Genomic DNA, 16,775 nt, shown 5'->3' with positions numbered 1-16,775 from the left:
TTTAGGGCACCTCATTACCAGAGTCTTTAAGGGAAACTGGAGAGAGTTCAGAAACATAAGGAATGATGAAGAGGCCGCAGGGGTTAGCTTACAAGCAGAGGTTTTAAAAGACTAAGTATGTATCACTTAGCTGAACAACAGCTGAGTGGGAAGGGAGCGAATTGTCAAATGTCTGCTATCAGGAGAAGGAAGGTGTTTCTCTGAAGAGCTGAGGGTCTCACTCTAGGTATTGGAGTTAAATGAGGAATGAGAAAACAATCTTTTCTGACCAACTTGGAAGCAGTCTTTAGACCGTGTGCTGGGATGTGGAGTATCAGAGTTGAATTCAAACCCCAGCTGCTCTCTTGCTCCCCGTGACGTTTCATGCAGCTCCTTTAAACTCTGTCATGTGTAGAGAGGGAAGTCTATGCCCTACCTCATGGGGTTATTGTGAAGATTAAATGAAATGATGTAAGTGAACAGTCAAGCTCTATGCCTGGCACAGATCGCAGGTTGAGAAGAACGGCGGCTGCTATTGATATTACCATTATCATCATCATCCTTCTCAAGTGGTTAAGTGTTCAGAGTGCTAGGGTCTGACAAACCTGAGGGCACATTCAAGTTCTACCACTTGTTAACTCTGTCTCTGGTTCTCAGTTTCTTCAACCATAAAAGAGGACTGAGTGAAACAATACAAAGTGAAATGTTTAGCATAATGCCTGGCACAGAATTAATTTCTCAATGAATGTGTTAGCAGCTGTAGCATTATTTTCATTATCATTAATATAGTCGTCGTTCCACCATAACCCAGCCAAAGGCCTAGCATATATTATTCAAATTATTTCAAATTTCCCCTGTTATAAACAATACCATAAACATATCTACATTTCCACCATTATTACCACCATGCACACACACACCCACACTGTTTAGTAACTATTTGTTGAATTAAATTAAGTAATTTCTTCCAGTGATCACATCAGATGTTTGTGGTCATTGTACGTTGCTGGGGAGATGCCAGAAGGGGCTTCTATATTCCTTGTGTAAATTAATTTGTGACAACAGATTTAAGTGCATTTTTCATTCTGCTGAAACTCTGATACATAGATTTACCCGAATCTCTTTGAAAGAATCCTGGCACTTATAATAGCATTTTCCTTTTTGTCTTCTATGTGTGTAAGAACCCCATGTGGCTCCTCATTACAAAAAGAGTTGTGTTGTTGCAATAAACAGAATTTACTCTTAAGTAGATTAAGCAGAAATGGTATTAATTGGAAGGATACTAATAAAGTGTTAAAATTAATCAGAGGTATTAATCAGATGTATTAGGCATTCATCAGAGATAGCTCACATAAACTGCAGGAGGACCCGAAGAGATAGAGATGGCAGGAAAAAAAAAGCACATGAAAAGATGCTCAATCTTATTAGTTGTTAGGGAAATGCAAATTCAAACTATAGTGAGATACTACTGCATACTTACTAGAAAGGCTGAAATTTTTAAAACTGACAGTGTCAAGTCCTGATGATGATGCAGAGCAACTGAAACACTCATCCGTTGCTGATGGGCATGCAAAATTGTATAGCCACTTTGGAAAACAATTTGGCATTTTCTTTAAGTTAAACATATATCTTCCATTCAATCCAGAATTTTCACTCCTAGATGTTGGTCAAAGAGGAATAAAAATACAAGTCCAGAAAAAACCTGTGCTATACACAGGTATAAACCAAATATTTATAGTACCTTAATTCGTAATAGCCCAAACTTGAAACAACCCAAATGTCCATTAACTAGCATGTAGATAAGCTGTTTGTGGTACATCCATACAGTGGAATACTACTCAGCAATAAAAAGAAATGAACTACTCATACATGCAACAGCACAGGTGAATCTCAAAAACATAAATGAGAGAAGGTAGACACAAGAGGCTACGTATTCTGTGATTCCATTTATAAGACATTCTAGAAAACTATCTTTGCCCTATTAGACTGTGATCTTCTTGGTCTGATACAGTTCTTCACATCAAGATTCCATCAAAGTCAGTGAAGTGGAAGCAGAAACGCTAGTTTGATCAGTTTGGGGAAGCAAGGTTTAGCTCCCAAGGGAATCAGGAATCCAGATTGAGTCAAAGGTCAGTACAAGGTAGTTTGGGGTAAATCAGGGTGCACAGGACTATTAACTTGAGGGCAGGGAGCCAAGGTCGAGCCTGCTGCACCTGACAGTGCGAATATCTGCTCTAATGGGTTCTACACGAGTTTGTCCACTCACGTAGCCTTTAGCCTCCAGAGAACATAACGTTTCTTTGATGATCATTAATTAAAGCTGATTGCAGGTGCTGTCAAGAGTATGATTTACCTGCCTTTAACAAATTTCCCATTCTGCTTTGCTTGTCCATTTGTAATATGCTTTACTGACCCTCTTTAGCAACCCACAAAAATTGGTAGTGATAGAGACCACACTTATAGATCACATTGACCCAGAGTTGCCTCAGGTTAATAGTGTTTCTAGTTGTTTTCTGGCAAACATAAGATTCTGAAGCAGAGGACCATCTTAATTGAAGTGCTTTTCATATGACAGATTTTATAATGATAAATTTGGCTCATATATAACTTGTGCCTCCTAAATACCACGTGTGATATAAAGAAAAGAGCTGTGGTTAGAACTCAGCAAACTTAGATTCTGGTCCCTGGACTCAGTCTGTTCAACAAGCCACTTAACTTCTCACTTACCTTACGGGGTAAATGAGGCAGGCGGGCTGATGCTCTCAGAGGGGCCTTTCAGCTCCAACATGGATCCCAGGATTCTGAGAGCAGGTGATAGTATGATTGGGAGGAGGAATAGAAGAAACTTTTCCACTTCTTAGACTTAAGAGCTTTTACACTTGGCTTTGAGGTTTCTCAGACCTCAGAATGGCCAGCCTCAGCTTTGTCCAGTGTTTACAGTAGAACATATCTATCTTGGAAAAGGACTGATATGGTTTCTAGATAGGCAGGGGAAACCACTTAGGTTGTTCCTGCAACCAAAGGCCCATAATCAGGCTTGTATACCTTTCCTGAGAGGTAAATATCGCAATACCTCACTGTTAGAAACAATACTACTGCTTAAACTAAATATTCCTTAAGAAGATTGTCCACATCTTTAAAAGAGTTGTATTTTCTTCTAGAAAAGCAGATTTTATCTTTGATATGATGGTGCCCTTTTTTTTAGACTCTTAATCTAGTTCTTTTTATGTCAGTGAACCTTAGCATTTAAAAATGAATTGAAATACTGGCAACTAGTCCTTCAGAGATTTTTGACTACATAAGCCAAAACTCTAACGTGTAGTCTTTAGATGCATATGTGCATTTTTAATTTCTTATCTTTTGAGTTCCTCTAGACTAGTTCTCTTTGTAGTCAAATTCATTGTGATCCCATCACGAAAGTGTTGATCTTTTAGTAACCTTTATTGAAGCCTTGTATTAATGCACATTCTCTCACGATAACAGACGGTTTGTATCAAGCATATCATGCAGCTTAGCTCAAGCCCCATATGGAACTAATAAGCCGTGCAATAAGTGGCCTTGTGTAGATGGATATAGTTGGGAAGAGGATATGTGTGTGTGTGTTGTCTAAACTGAATTTCTCCTGCCAAAACCTAAATGACAGAATGATTCCTGAACCCCCAGAGTCTTTCTTGGCCTAGAAAATTGTGTGTTTGAAAAATAAAAATAAAATTGAAATACTTTGATAGTAAATTAGGCCTCTTAGCTCAATAGGAATGTGCTCACTGAGTACAAGAACTCAGCATTTATTTCTCAGAAGTGCAATCCCAGTTTATTTTTAAATATGATCTCCAGAGCTGCAAATGGTCTTACTGAGTCGATGGAGCACCATTTATCAAGCTGTATGAACTAGTTAGTTTCAGCTACAAGAGCTCTAACATCATGGTTGATCTGTCTTATTTGGTAAAACGCACAGTGAATGTATAGTGATTTGAGATGAAACCAGCACGTGGCTTTGTATTTTTATATGAAAAGATGGTGTGGGAGAGGCAAACAGAGAAGATAGCTAATGTAGTTGAGATGGCTATAGTTGTCTGTTGCAGTCTAAATGTATTCTTTGCTCTGGTGTTCTTTCTTTTTGCTTGTTCCAGTGACTGTAAAGCCAGATCTTCTGGATATTTTACTATAGGGATTTTCTTTTGCTAGTAGACAACAGTGTTTGTTCATTTTTCCAGGGAAACCACTGAACGTTGCTTCTCCCCACTTCCCATCTAATTGATCATCTCTGTGTAGTTTTCACCTACTAGCCTACTATATGACTTAAACAAAAATTTAATTGCTCCCATGAAGTTCTAAACCAATCAAAGTAAAGCTGAAATTCGAGCTAATTGAAAGCAAAATTCCACTTAAAAACTGATTAGACTCTTTGGGTGGTGGTGCGGCAGGAAGTTGTCACACAAGGTGTTTATTTCAGAGACTAATTTGAGGCAGTTAGACAGACCCGAAGCAATATTTTATTTGCCTGGTTTCTTGGCATCTGCCTTCCCCTCTCAGAAGAGAGAGCGGAGAGCGCTCGTGTGCAGAGGTATGGTATCGATAATAGTTGGCAAGCGCAGGTTTTGATGGAATGCGCAGTAAGATTTCTTAGAGGAAAGAGTGCTTCAGTCTTGTAATCTCCTTCACAGCTGCCTCTGGAGTTGTTTTCTTCACTCACTCTCCTGCTTAGAACTCTATGGTAGGTTCTTACTGCTGACAAGGAAGATAAAGCCCCAACTCAGCTTAGCACTCTAGGCCTTCAGCGATTTTAATGAATACCCTCTAAAAGTCAGGCCTCAGGAGTTTCCACTCTCGATAAAAATTCTTACTGAACTCCTACAGCAATCTTATGAGACGAATATTGTTGGTCTTGTTTTATAAACAAGGCACAGATTGGTTATGTCACTTGCTCAGGGTCACATACGTTATATGGCAAGAATAGACTGTGAGTTCAGGCCTGTCGTTCTGAGGACAGAGAGCTGATTCACAGTACCTAGCCTGGTGGAAACTAAATAAATATTTGTTGAGTGAATGAACAGGATGGGTAGGAGTTTAGTAAATGTAGTTCTTTCTCACCTTTCCCCATTCTTGTCCTTTCCTCCTTGGCCTCATTCTTTCTGCTCTTTCCTGTTTTTACTAATATCTTACTAGGGAGTTAACTTCTTAAAGAATTACTTAATAAAAATTTAGATTTGTTTCCTTCCTGAAGTATTTACGTTTTCATAGTGGGTCAGCTCTACCTGACATCGTATACGTAAGACGAAGCCCATCTCACCCTCTCCGTTTTTATACACTTCCCCTGAGGTGTCGGCAGGGGATCTTCTGTAGGCTGTTCCATCAGACCTGCCCTTCAAGCAAATACGTAAAAATCTGACACCTTCTTAGCCAAGTTTGACTTCTGACACCATCACAAGTGGGCAAAACCAGAGATGGGGCTGAACGGGCTGATGTCTCTTCGTCGCTCCCATTGTGAATGTGCACTACACTAAACATAATCTTATATCAAAATCCTGAGATGCCTCGTTCACACTTGTAATTTTTATGTCATTTAAAGTGGACTTGAAGGACTTTGGAAGGCTCTTAGAGATGATCTAGGCCAGGGGAGTTTCACTCCAAGGTGGGAATGCCTGCCTGGGCTCTGAGTCCACTCCACCACCACCTCCTGCAATTCGGGCAGGTCCCTGTTTGCTTTATACTCAGGCTCTACAGCATATCTCAGCTGAACAAAGGAGTCCAGGACTGCCAAAAACAGTTTGAAAATCATCTGACCAGCCCAGCAGAGAGGGGCCTTCCTTGTGACCACAGAGCAGAGCTAGGCCTGTCACCCTGGTCTCCTGACCACCCACGGCACGTATCAGTCTTTCCATTTCTCTGTGTAATTATTTTAAGATAGTACATTTATATGTGTTTATTGCTGCCGCTCTGGAGTCCTCACAGTCAAAAGCTTAGTACATTAGTAGAAATTAGCTTTTAAAAAAGTGAACAGTGTACTTAGGATTTTTTTCCCTTTGATTTGAACTTTTTTCCCCCCATTTTCTGATTCTCATTCTTATTCGTTAAGTGATAAGCCATTGAGCACCAGTTTTACTCCCAGCTTAGTGGCAGATGCTATGATGATGATAGAGAGAGAGTGCATATGTAGTCTAATCATAACTGGTATTGTTTATTGAGCACTTACTGTGCACAGATATTGTTTGGGGTACTTTATATACTTATCTTATTTAAATTTTACAACAGCTCTGCAGGGCAGATAACATCCCCATTTTACAAATAAGGAAACTGAAACTCAGAGAAGTGAAGTGACTTTACCCAGAGTCAAACAACTAGTAAGTGACAGCATTGGTATTCAGACCTGGATCTTATGCCTCTCAGCTCATTCTAGTGTGTCATGATGCCTCTCATTCCCTCCCATACTGCATTAATTTAACTTATTAATTAACAAATATTTATCAAATGCCCATTCAATTAGTTAAGGCTTTCCAAAGACAGCAAATGGCAAGGTGGCATTGGAAGGGATCTGGGGAGAGGAGTAATTAGGGAGAGCTTCCTGCAGGAAATGGAGCTTGTGCTGCCTCTTGGAGAAGGGCTAGAATGTGACCAGAGGTAGGAGGCCTGGAGAGAGACTTGCGCATAGGAAAGGGAGCTCTCTGCCAGCGTGCTGAGCACTCTGCAAAAGGCTGTGAGGGGAGGTTGTTAGCCTCCCTTGAAAAGCTGTTCTATGTGGGGAACTTGACGATGAACAAATTGAATGTGCTTATTCATGTCAGCTCCCTAATGAAACGCTGTTAGTAAAGATAAAATAATTTAAAAATTGTAAACTCACAAGATGAAAAGAATAGAAGAGACGAGCAGATGATAAAGTTCACAAATTTTTAGAAAATCACAAGCAAATAAATGAGTGATAAACTGAGTTGGCAGAATGGAGAAAAATGAAAGCTGTAGCCTTCAAGAAGCAGCATAATTCAAACCAAAGAACTCCAGAAGGACTTAGGATTTGGAGGTGCCAAGTACCTCACAGAGTGTAGGGGTAAGAAATAGGTCTAAAAGTAGGATTACTTGAAAGTCTATAGAAAGAGAAGTAAAACGGCCAGTTCACTTCCCCACCCTGCATAGCCAAGCAACTACCTCTGCATGCACCCCACTGGGAGACGGAGGGTTTATTTTCTAAAAAATGAAACCCAAGCAACTCTGAACCCTGAACTGCCTGGTATACTGGGGCAAGAAGTAAGATGCCTTACTGAAAACAAGGGAATTCAGTGAAAAGCCCAACATACTAACACTGAATTCCCCAACCACTTTTTCCTGCTACCTCCCCCAAAGGGATCCAGACTGTACTCCTAGGTAGAAGATCGGAGGACTCCCTCTGGAAAAAAGAAGTCCCAGCAATGAGAGTTCCTGGGACTGACATGTCTGCCACAGAAAGGGCTAAGTTTCCATCCACTCATTCTGCAGTGACCCCAGTCAACAAGCACTGCCATTACGTAGACTATCTGATCAGCTTTTTAAAGTTGCATTCGTAAACATGAACTGACAGCCAAAGATCACTAGACATTAAAGGAAAGTCTCTAATTTTTTTTTTAAGTCTAAAAATAAAAGAAAGAAAGAAACCCAAAAGTAACAGAAAATGAAGAAGGAGGAAAAGACAAAATAATAATAATACAAGAAAGTAATCAGAATTAAGGGATAAGAGTTTCATGGTGAAGGGACTCACTAAGGGCTTACAACTGTGAAACTTCAGAATACTCGGGTTAAAGAATAAAATCCTGAAAACTTCCAAAGAGAAGTGTTAGTTCACATACAAAGGGTCAGGAATCAGAATGTTATCAGGTTTCTCAATTACCATATGCAGAGTTAAATGACAGTAAAACAATGCTTTAGAAATTCAGAAGGAAAATTATTCCCAACCTGGAATTCTATACCCAGGCAAGCTATCATTCAAGTGTGAGAACGAAATAAAGATATTTTTAAATATTCAAAATGTCAGAAAAGATACCACCCACGCTTCCCTTTCTCAGAAAGCTACTATAGGATATGCTTCACCAAGATGAGACAGTAAATCACAAAAGAAGTCATGAGATCTCGGAAACAACAGCTTCAGCACAGAAGAGAAGTAAGCAAGATTTCCAGGATGATGGTGAAGGACCGTCTAGGAAGAGAACAAGGGAGCAGGCTAGAGAGCAGCCAGTTCGGAGTGGAGAGAGAGAAGGGTGCTTCTGGAAATATCCAAGGGGGGAAGTGGACCTAATGGGTTATATGCTGTATTTAATCAGATTGAGAGGATTTTTAAGGTTTTGTCCTAGTTTGGGCAGGATCTTGTGTTAGGTACTAAACAAGTAGTACTGTCAATAAGATGGGTACTCAACAAGGGAAAAAATGGCAATTAGCACTTCAGGAAAAACAAACAAAAACTACAAAAAAGGAGTAATATATTACATGGCTCAGCAATGAACAGTATTTTTATTGGTATAATGAAGTAAACACTAAATACCAATCGAACAAAAAATGTGATCTTGAATATCTTGAGAGGGTGGGAAGACGATGTGTATTTGGGAGGGTAGAGAGTTAAACCCTCATTCCTTAATAAAAAGTCAATGCATAACATACGGGTAAGGGGATAGAATGTTTGTGTAAGAGAAGAGTAATATGAGAGAGACAGCTTCTCATTTGTCGTAGTAGAAATATAGTAGATGATGTCTAAAACTGGGAGGGAAAGAACAAGAAATATTGATATAAGCCTATTATTTAGGAATATGGAGGTAAAAAAGACACAGCTAAAAGTGGTTGCTACTGAAGAGCAAAGAACTGTTGCTTTTTTGTTATAAGCCTTATGGTGGTTTAGACTTATTAAACAGTACATGTACTTTATTTATTTATTTGAGGAAGATTAGCCCTGAGCTAACATCTGCTGCCACTCCTCCTCTTTTTGCTGAGGAAGATTGGCCCTGAGCTAACTGCCGCCGATCCTCTTTTTGCTGAGGAAGACTGGCCCTGAGCTAACATCCCTGCCCATCTTCCTCTACTTTATATGTGGGACGCCTGCCACAGCATGGCTTGCCAAGCGGTGCCATGTCTGCACCCAGGATCTGAACCAACGAACCCCGGGCCTCCAAGGTCTAGCATGCAAACTTAACCACTACGCCACTGGGCTGGCCCCCACATGTACTTTATTTTAGAAATTAAATTAATATGTATGTATTATGTATGAATTTTTTTAGTTCTCTATGTTGAAAATTAAAAGAGTGACACAGGAGAAGGAATTTGAAGTCATTATTAAGAGATTGTAGCCTTGACTTTGTCCCTTATTAGCTCTGTGACCTTGGGCAGGACACTTGCCTTAGTGAGTCTTACCTTCTTCATGTATGAAGGGAAGGAGTTTGGAGAAGATGGCCTCCAGGATCTCTCTAAGCTCCAGTGTCCTAAGATTCTGTGATAAAAATAATAGTGCTGTGCAGCACGTGAAGAGTTAAGACCCGGGTGGAGGCTTGAAATTCCCACATTTTCCTCTTTTGGTTGAAATCAAACGGGGAGGGAAATTTTCGTTGTGGTCTCTGCAAAGAATTCAGCACCCAGCCTTCCACTGTGGGGCCTGGGGCAGGCATTGACTGTGCACTGGCTCAGGGACACATAGCTTAGTGTTATTTCTGCATGGTTTTTTTGATATTTAATATTTTTCAGTATGAATCACAAGCGAAATTTCCATGCCATGTGTAAACAATTTCACTTTTTTATTGAAACAATGAATTCAGGAATGTCATATTGGGATATCAGCCATTTTGCTTTTATCAATGTATGGAAAAAATGCTTTTATATTAGTACAAGAAATGATGTCATGTAATATGGAGTAGATCGTATAATTCAAGGTCAGCAAATCTCAGGAGGTGATTTAGGTCACCAAGCTAGCTTTGGAAAAGGAAAGAATATTTTCCCTCTGTCTTCTCAAGTATTTTGAGGAGTTTTCCGCTCAGACGTTGGGGTGGATGGCGGAGTAGCGTGGTTGTGAAAAGGGGTTTCTGTCTGATAATATCTTTGCCGTGGAAACATGTGGCCCTCAAGAGTTTACTTCCCCTTTCTGGGCTTCCGTTTCCCCATCTGCAAAAGGAAAGGGTCAGCTTAAATAATGTTCAAGATACCCTTTAGCTTTGACATTCTGTGTTTTCCCTCCTTACTTTATGGGTATGTGCAGACCTTCCAAGAGACCCAATTCGGTTTTGGGGTTTTCCTTGAAAAGCTCATTGTGGTGAGAGTGAACTCTTTCTCTGTTAAGTGTCACGCACTCACAGAGAAAAATTGATTGAGTACTAGATACAAACAAAAGAAGACTTACTTTGATTTTTTTTGTGGATGGTGGATTTATTTTTTAAGAAAAGAAAATATTTAAAAGTTCGATTTAGCCACTTTTGAATGTAGGTGCTGGAAAGTAAGACCTAGACCGATGACCTTTCCCGTTTGTACACCAGTATACAGGTTACAAAGTATTTTCTTCAGATATCTTAGGTTCTTTGAAAAATACATTTCTAGGGGCCGTGTGGTACACTTCCTCTGTTATGGCCCCTTAAGGAAGCAAATGGTATTCGGAGACGGAGTGAGAGGAGGCAAGGAACAGACAGAGGACAGCCGTTTAGCAGGTTACCTGAAGGACATGGAGGAACACCAATCTCAGACGATCAGCCTCTTACCAGCAGAAATCAGTTACACTAAGGGCCGATCTAGCCCACAAGCCAGTAGCTTCCTCATACTAGCTCTGCAGCTCTGTCCTCTGTTTCTGGACAAAGAGGAGAGTTAGAGATACAAGAGAAATGCAGAGCACAGCCTCTGGAAAGTGGCTTGCTGTTTATTTGCTTAATAAGCCTTGACTGAGCACTAGCACTGTGTCAGACACTGTTGGGAATCAGAGATGAATCCAACCTGACCCTCACGCTTGATTGTGCAAGGGAGAGTCCATGAAAGAAGGGCTGAATGTGCTCAGAGTATATACCAGCCTTTAGTATCCAAAATGAAATACTGGTTTTCATTTCATACTGGTATGTGTCCCTGGAGTTGATGGTAGCAACCCTCCAGAGGTCTTTGAAATACCCTGATTCTACAGGTTGGTCATCCCTAGTCTTCTCCAAGTTTAGGCGGCAAGGGAGCAGGAAATGAAAAGACTACTTTTAAGTACCATCCCAAAAGTGTGGTTGATGATACTGAGATCATACATTCACATTTCCTCCTTTAGAGTTCCAAAAAAAAAAGAAAGAAAACTTGTTTAGTGGTGCGTATCTTGGAAGCATTGCCTAGTATCTGCCAGAATTTCTTCTAATTCTATTTTTCTCCCTTTGCAGCTCAGATATCAACATGGACTAGGGACTCCAGACTTGAGGCAAACCCTTCCTAACCTGAAAAACTTTATGGAGCATGGACTAATGGTCAGGTGGTAAGTACCTTCATCTCTCATAACCAGAGACTGTATTGTGGATAACAATCCTGAGAAACTTTCCTGACTTCCACGTTGCTCCGCACCTGCCGTCTGGGTTTTCTCTGTGATAAGATAGCTGAAGAAGAAAGGCAGCCCTCCTGCTAGTGTAGGTCTCAGCTCCAGGCTGGCTGAGGAGACTGAAGCACCCTCGGGAGGGGGCGGGTTTGAGGGGCTATGGTTGGAACATTTGGAGGTTGGCTGGGCAAGGAATCCTTGAGGGCATTGCTGAGGCAGAGACTAGAGAACAGCAGATGTGATTCATACAAGGGAGACGTGGAGCCCCTAGGACTTCTCCAAAGAATCAACAAAGGACGAAACTATAGAATGAGCGTCAAGATCAATGGCTAGGAGAGTTAAAGGAAGAAAGCAGACAAGGAATAGGTCAGGTTGCTGGGACCTAGCCTGAGGCCGGGAGGCATATACTGGAATGTTTCCTGTACAGTACTTGATGGCAGTGCCTGCTGTACCATGAGGGCAAGCTGCTGCTTCAAAGCGCTTTGTCAGGACAGACGTGACCCTTTTAAGGAGAGAGGGGGAAAGGGAAAGTCTGCTGCAAAGAGACCCTAGATTGATTCACTTGACTTACGTAAGTGGAAAGCTGTTGGCTCTCGCTGTTTAGTAATTCTTGAAGTTTGAATCCTTGGATGATGGGCAGTAACTTATAAAATCACGTGAATGGAAATCAGGCCTTAGGGCTAGACAGCTGGGAGCAGCATAGTTTCTTTCTTCTAAAGAGCGCTAGCTTCTGATCCCAGATCTTTTTCTAACCTTCTCTGTGAGCTTAGTCTTAGCTCTCTGAGACTTAATTTCCTCATCTGTAATCCCTGCCCTGCCCATTTTGCCAGTTTGTGGTGAGCATGAAATGAGATATTAAATGGAAAAACTGTTTGTGGGGAGGAAGGTACAAGATGGGTTCTGTTTTCTTCTGTGCCATAAGGATAAGCCTTCAAGATAATAAGAAAGCGACATCCATGATTAACCTTTACTGTGATGTTTTTGATTTCTGTCTCACATGATCTTCAAAATGCAAGTTCCAGATGTCTGATTTTAGATAGGACTCCTGTTAAGCAAATACGTAATTGTTTAAAGAATTCTACTCAGAATATGAAAATACTTAGAAAAGCTGAGTGATGATATGCACCTATATGCCCTGAGGAATGAAAGACAGAAATGGAGTTTGAATGTAAAATAATAACAAGAATAGTAATAATAAAAGTGAACTAGCAGACACTTACTTAGTATCGTCTGTGTGTGAGGTTCTGTGTTAGGCACTCTGGAGGAAACAAGAAGTAGAAGGCACAAGCCCTCCCTTCAGGGGGTTTGTGACCTAGTTGGAAACGAGCTATATAATTCATCAAAGGTTTATAACACAAATGGTAGATAAGCTAAGATGATCAAAAAAAGAGGCAGCCTACAACACTAGCTGATTAACCACTAAATGAATCTCACTCAGTACAGACAGCAGATTGTCCCACATCGTGTGTTGGAGTCTGTCCTTTGTCCACTGTTGGATAATGCCATCTCTCTCATATACCAAGTTCACTTATATACATGGATCTGTTTGCAGGCTCCCTGGTCTGCTTCCTTCTTTTATTTGTCTATCCTTGGGCTAGTACCACGTTTTTAATTATTATAAGATAGAATTTCTGTAAGTCTTGTTGAGGTTTGAGGATGCCCAATAAATAGCATCCCTCTTCCCCCTGACATTTGGGACCATTTGAAAGAAGAGATATAAGAGACAGACTAATAGAAATGAAAAGCTCAGTTTTATTACTGATAAAGCTGCTTGGAAAATATGGCTTTAGATGTATAACAAGAGCTTGCAAAGAGTCACTCAGAATTGAACTTACCTTCACAATCGTGTGAACTGGAGAAGCCCAGGCTCTCCCCACAGAGGCAGGCCCTTAAGCACACTGCAGAGAGCAGTCCGATGACCCCTGCAACAGCCCAGACGGGGCTAAGCCAAGAATACACAGGTTCTATTTTTCCCTCTAAATTCACCAACCAGAAGAGGCCTGCCTCCTCTAAGAGTGAGTGAATGAGAGGATGGAGAGAGACCAGGAGTGTTACTCCTAAATCATGGGGGTTTCTTGTTTTTTGGTGTTTTTTTGGTGAGGAATATAGGCCCTGAGCTAACATCTGTTGCCAATCTTCCTCTTTTTGCTTGAGGGAGATTTGCCCTGAGCTAACATCTGTGCCAGTCTTCCTCTATTTTGTATGTGGGACGCCACCACAGCATGGCCTGATGAGCAGTGTGTCGTCCATGCTCAGGAACCAAACCAGCAAACCCCAGGCCACTGAAGCAGAACACGCAAATTTACCCACTGTGCCACCAGACCAGCCCCCTAAATCATGTTTTTTCATAGCTGGGAAAAGGAAGATATTCCCAACTTTCTTGATATCTGGTAGGGTAAGGGTCCAACTTACAGTTCTTCTTCAGAACTGTCTTGACTTTTCTTGACTTATCAGTTGTGTTTGAGTGATTTGACAGCTTTATGATATCAAATCTTCCTAACTGTGAACATGGTATCTCTTTAGATGTTTTCTTACTACTTCTTAAGCATACTTCAGTGAGGTTTGTAAATTTTCTTCATGGAAGTTTGGCACATCTGTATAGACACTTAGTCCTATGTAGCTTACTGTTTTGGTTGCTGTTATAAATTTTTCAGTACAACATCCAAGTTTGTTGTGGCTGGTATAAAGGAATCCCACTGATTTTTGTATTTTGAGAATGTATCCAGCAACCTTGCTAACATTAATTACAATAGTTTGTCTTAGATTCTCTTGGATTTTCTATGTATACAATCGTATTTTTTTAATGAACGATGGCTTTGTTTCTTCCTTTCTGCTTTTACCATTTTCTTTACTTTTTCTTGTCTTATATTTTACTATGGAAGAGCAGCAGCGATAGTGGGCGCCCTTGTCTTATTTCTAACTTTAAAGAGAATACTTCTCACTTTTCACCATTAAGTATTGTATTTATTGCAGGGCTGAATAGATACTCTTTATTAGCAAAAGGAAGTTTCTTTCTATTCCCAACTCATTAAGAGTTGTTTTTTAATCATGAATGCGTGTATTTTGAATTTTATCAAATGCTTATTCTGAATCTATTGAGGTAGTACCGTATTTGTTCTCCCTTACTATGTTAATGTGTTAATAAATATTAACACGTTTTCTAATGTTAAACCAGATTTGCCTCCTGGGATAAACTGTACTTAGTCATGATATATTATTTTTTCCTATGTTATTGGATTTGATTTGCTAATATTTTTAGAGTATCTGTATCTGTGAACTGAGATGAGAGTAGCCAATATGTTTTCTTTCTCGTATAATAATCCTTGTCCAATTTTGGTAACAAAGTTATGAGAGCCTCATACAATAAATTGAGGATCTTTCCCTTCTTTTCTATTCTCTGGAACAGTTTATATAAGATAGGAATTATCTATATCTTGAAGGTCTGATAGAACTTAGCGAAAACCTAACGTTTTTTATTTGTTGATGGAGGAAGTATAGATTTTTAACTACTGATTTAATTTTTATAATGATTATAGGTTAATTTATGTTCTGTTTTCCCAATTCCTTGCTGACTTACTCCAGTCTGATTTCCAGTTTTATCAGTATACTGAAATTCCTTTTATCTAGGTAGGTGCCTGCTGAACCCTATGTTGCCAGACCTAAAGATCACTTTTCTGTCCTTGTCCTGTTTCGCATCTGGTGGCATTTGGCATTGCTGGCCATTCCTGCCTTCTTGAAACCTTCCTCCTTCTTGGCTTCCACAGTACTACCCTCACCTGGTTTTTCCTTTCAGCCGCTTTTTCTCTGTCTGCTTTTCCTATTCCTCCCCCTTTACTTGATCGTTAAATATGGGGTTCTCCGTGGTCCAATCTTAAGTCCTCCTCTCTTTTTCTCTCTCTACTATGTGATCTCATCCATTCCCTCAGTTTATATGCTTATGTCTCCCAAAGTTATGTTTTTAGCGTAAACCTCTCTTACAAACTTTGTGTAATCAAAGACCCACTTGACAGCTCCCCTTGGAGTGTTACAGGCGTCTCAGCCTCAACATATCTAAAACTCTCCTTCCGCCAGTCTTCTTCCTCTCAGCAGATGCTCTCCAGCTCAACCCACTTGTTCATACTCAGGGGTCATCCGCGATTCCCTTCTTTTCTTCACTGCTACCGAATGGAAGCTAATTCCTCAGCAAACCCTCATCTCTGCCTGCGAAATATATGTCAAATCTGACCACTTCCCACCATCTCTGCTACTGCCACCCCAGTCCAAGCCACCACCTTCTCTTATCCAGACGCTGCCCTGGTCTAGCTTGTCTCCTTGATTTCACTCTTGTCCCACTTCTGCTCATTCTCCACAATAGCCAGAGTGATCTTTTTAAATTTTAGCTGTATCTTAGTCACTCCCTAGCTTCAGTGGCCGGAATGAAATCTCAAGCTCTTTTCCGTGGTCTGCCTGGCCCCCGCCTTTCCCCCACTGCCTCATCTGACACCACTCTCCCCTCACTCTCGTGTAGTCACTATACTGACCTCCTCTTATTTGTAGGAACCAATTCTTTCCTGACTCAGTCATCACACACAGTCCTGCCGCCTAGAATGTGCTCTCCCTCTTCTCTCCCACCACCGTCCTCACCCCATCCCCTCACGTAGAGGGAACAGCTGTAGAAAAGGCACAGTCGCTTTATTGGCAGAGAACAGACCCCCTTGGCTAGATTGCACATTCATTTGAGGAACAGAGAGAATCTGAGTTCTGTGGTACTTAGTGCTTAAAACGGCAAATACAAAATTACAGATAAAAGTAAATATTTAAAATGAGGAGTGGGGCCGGCCCGGTGGCACAGCGGTTGAGTGCCCGTGTTCCGCTTCTCCGCGGCCCAGGGTTTTCCGGTTCGGATCCCGGGTGCGGACATGGCACCGCTTGGCAAGCCATGCTGTGGTAGGCGTCCCACATATAAAGTAGAGGAAGATGGGCACGGATGTTAGCTCAGGAGTAATCTTCCTCAAAAAAAAATGAATAAATAAAATAAAATGAGGAACAACATCACAACAAATTACTAAAACTTTAGAGTTTAAATCCCTTTCTTTGGAGATCTCTTTAGACCATTTACCCCAAATGCTTACATGGAAATGCTCCCTCATTGCAGCCTGGCTGCCCTTCCCCCGCTAAAACACTGTAATTTCTAGCAGCTCTCATCTCTGAGGCTCAGAGAATAAAATGACTTTCCAAGCATGGTTGACCTGTGAACATGTAGCAATAAAACCAGAATCTAGGTCTCCTGGCACTGATGCAGTAAACCCAGTAAGCCCCAAATTCACACATT

The 16,775-nt window shown here is 40.8% G+C and overlaps 1 protein-coding gene across 10 annotated transcripts in view; it reads left to right on the top strand.

Annotated features, from left to right (window-relative positions):
* Window positions 1-16,775, top strand: part of UVRAG (UV radiation resistance associated) — a 309,656-nt gene that overhangs the window by 273,611 nt on the left and 19,270 nt on the right. For all 10 annotated transcript variants that reach the window (XR_011495820.1, XR_011495819.1, XM_070490660.1 and 7 more), the window contains one exon: window positions 11,316-11,407. Coding sequence is in view for 8 of the 10 variants with exons in the window: in XM_070490660.1 (XP_070346761.1) it covers window positions 11,316-11,407 (92 nt within the window). In the remaining 2 variants the exon portion in view is untranslated. The remainder of the gene's footprint in view (window positions 1-11,315; window positions 11,408-16,775) is intronic.

This window comes from Equus asinus, chromosome 20, assembly GCF_041296235.1.
Source record: "Equus asinus isolate D_3611 breed Donkey chromosome 20, EquAss-T2T_v2, whole genome shotgun sequence".
NCBI lineage: Eukaryota > Metazoa > Chordata > Mammalia > Perissodactyla > Equidae > Equus > Equus asinus.
The sequence above is the reverse complement of the archived record's forward strand: the minus strand, read 5'-3'. Positions and strand labels throughout refer to the sequence as shown.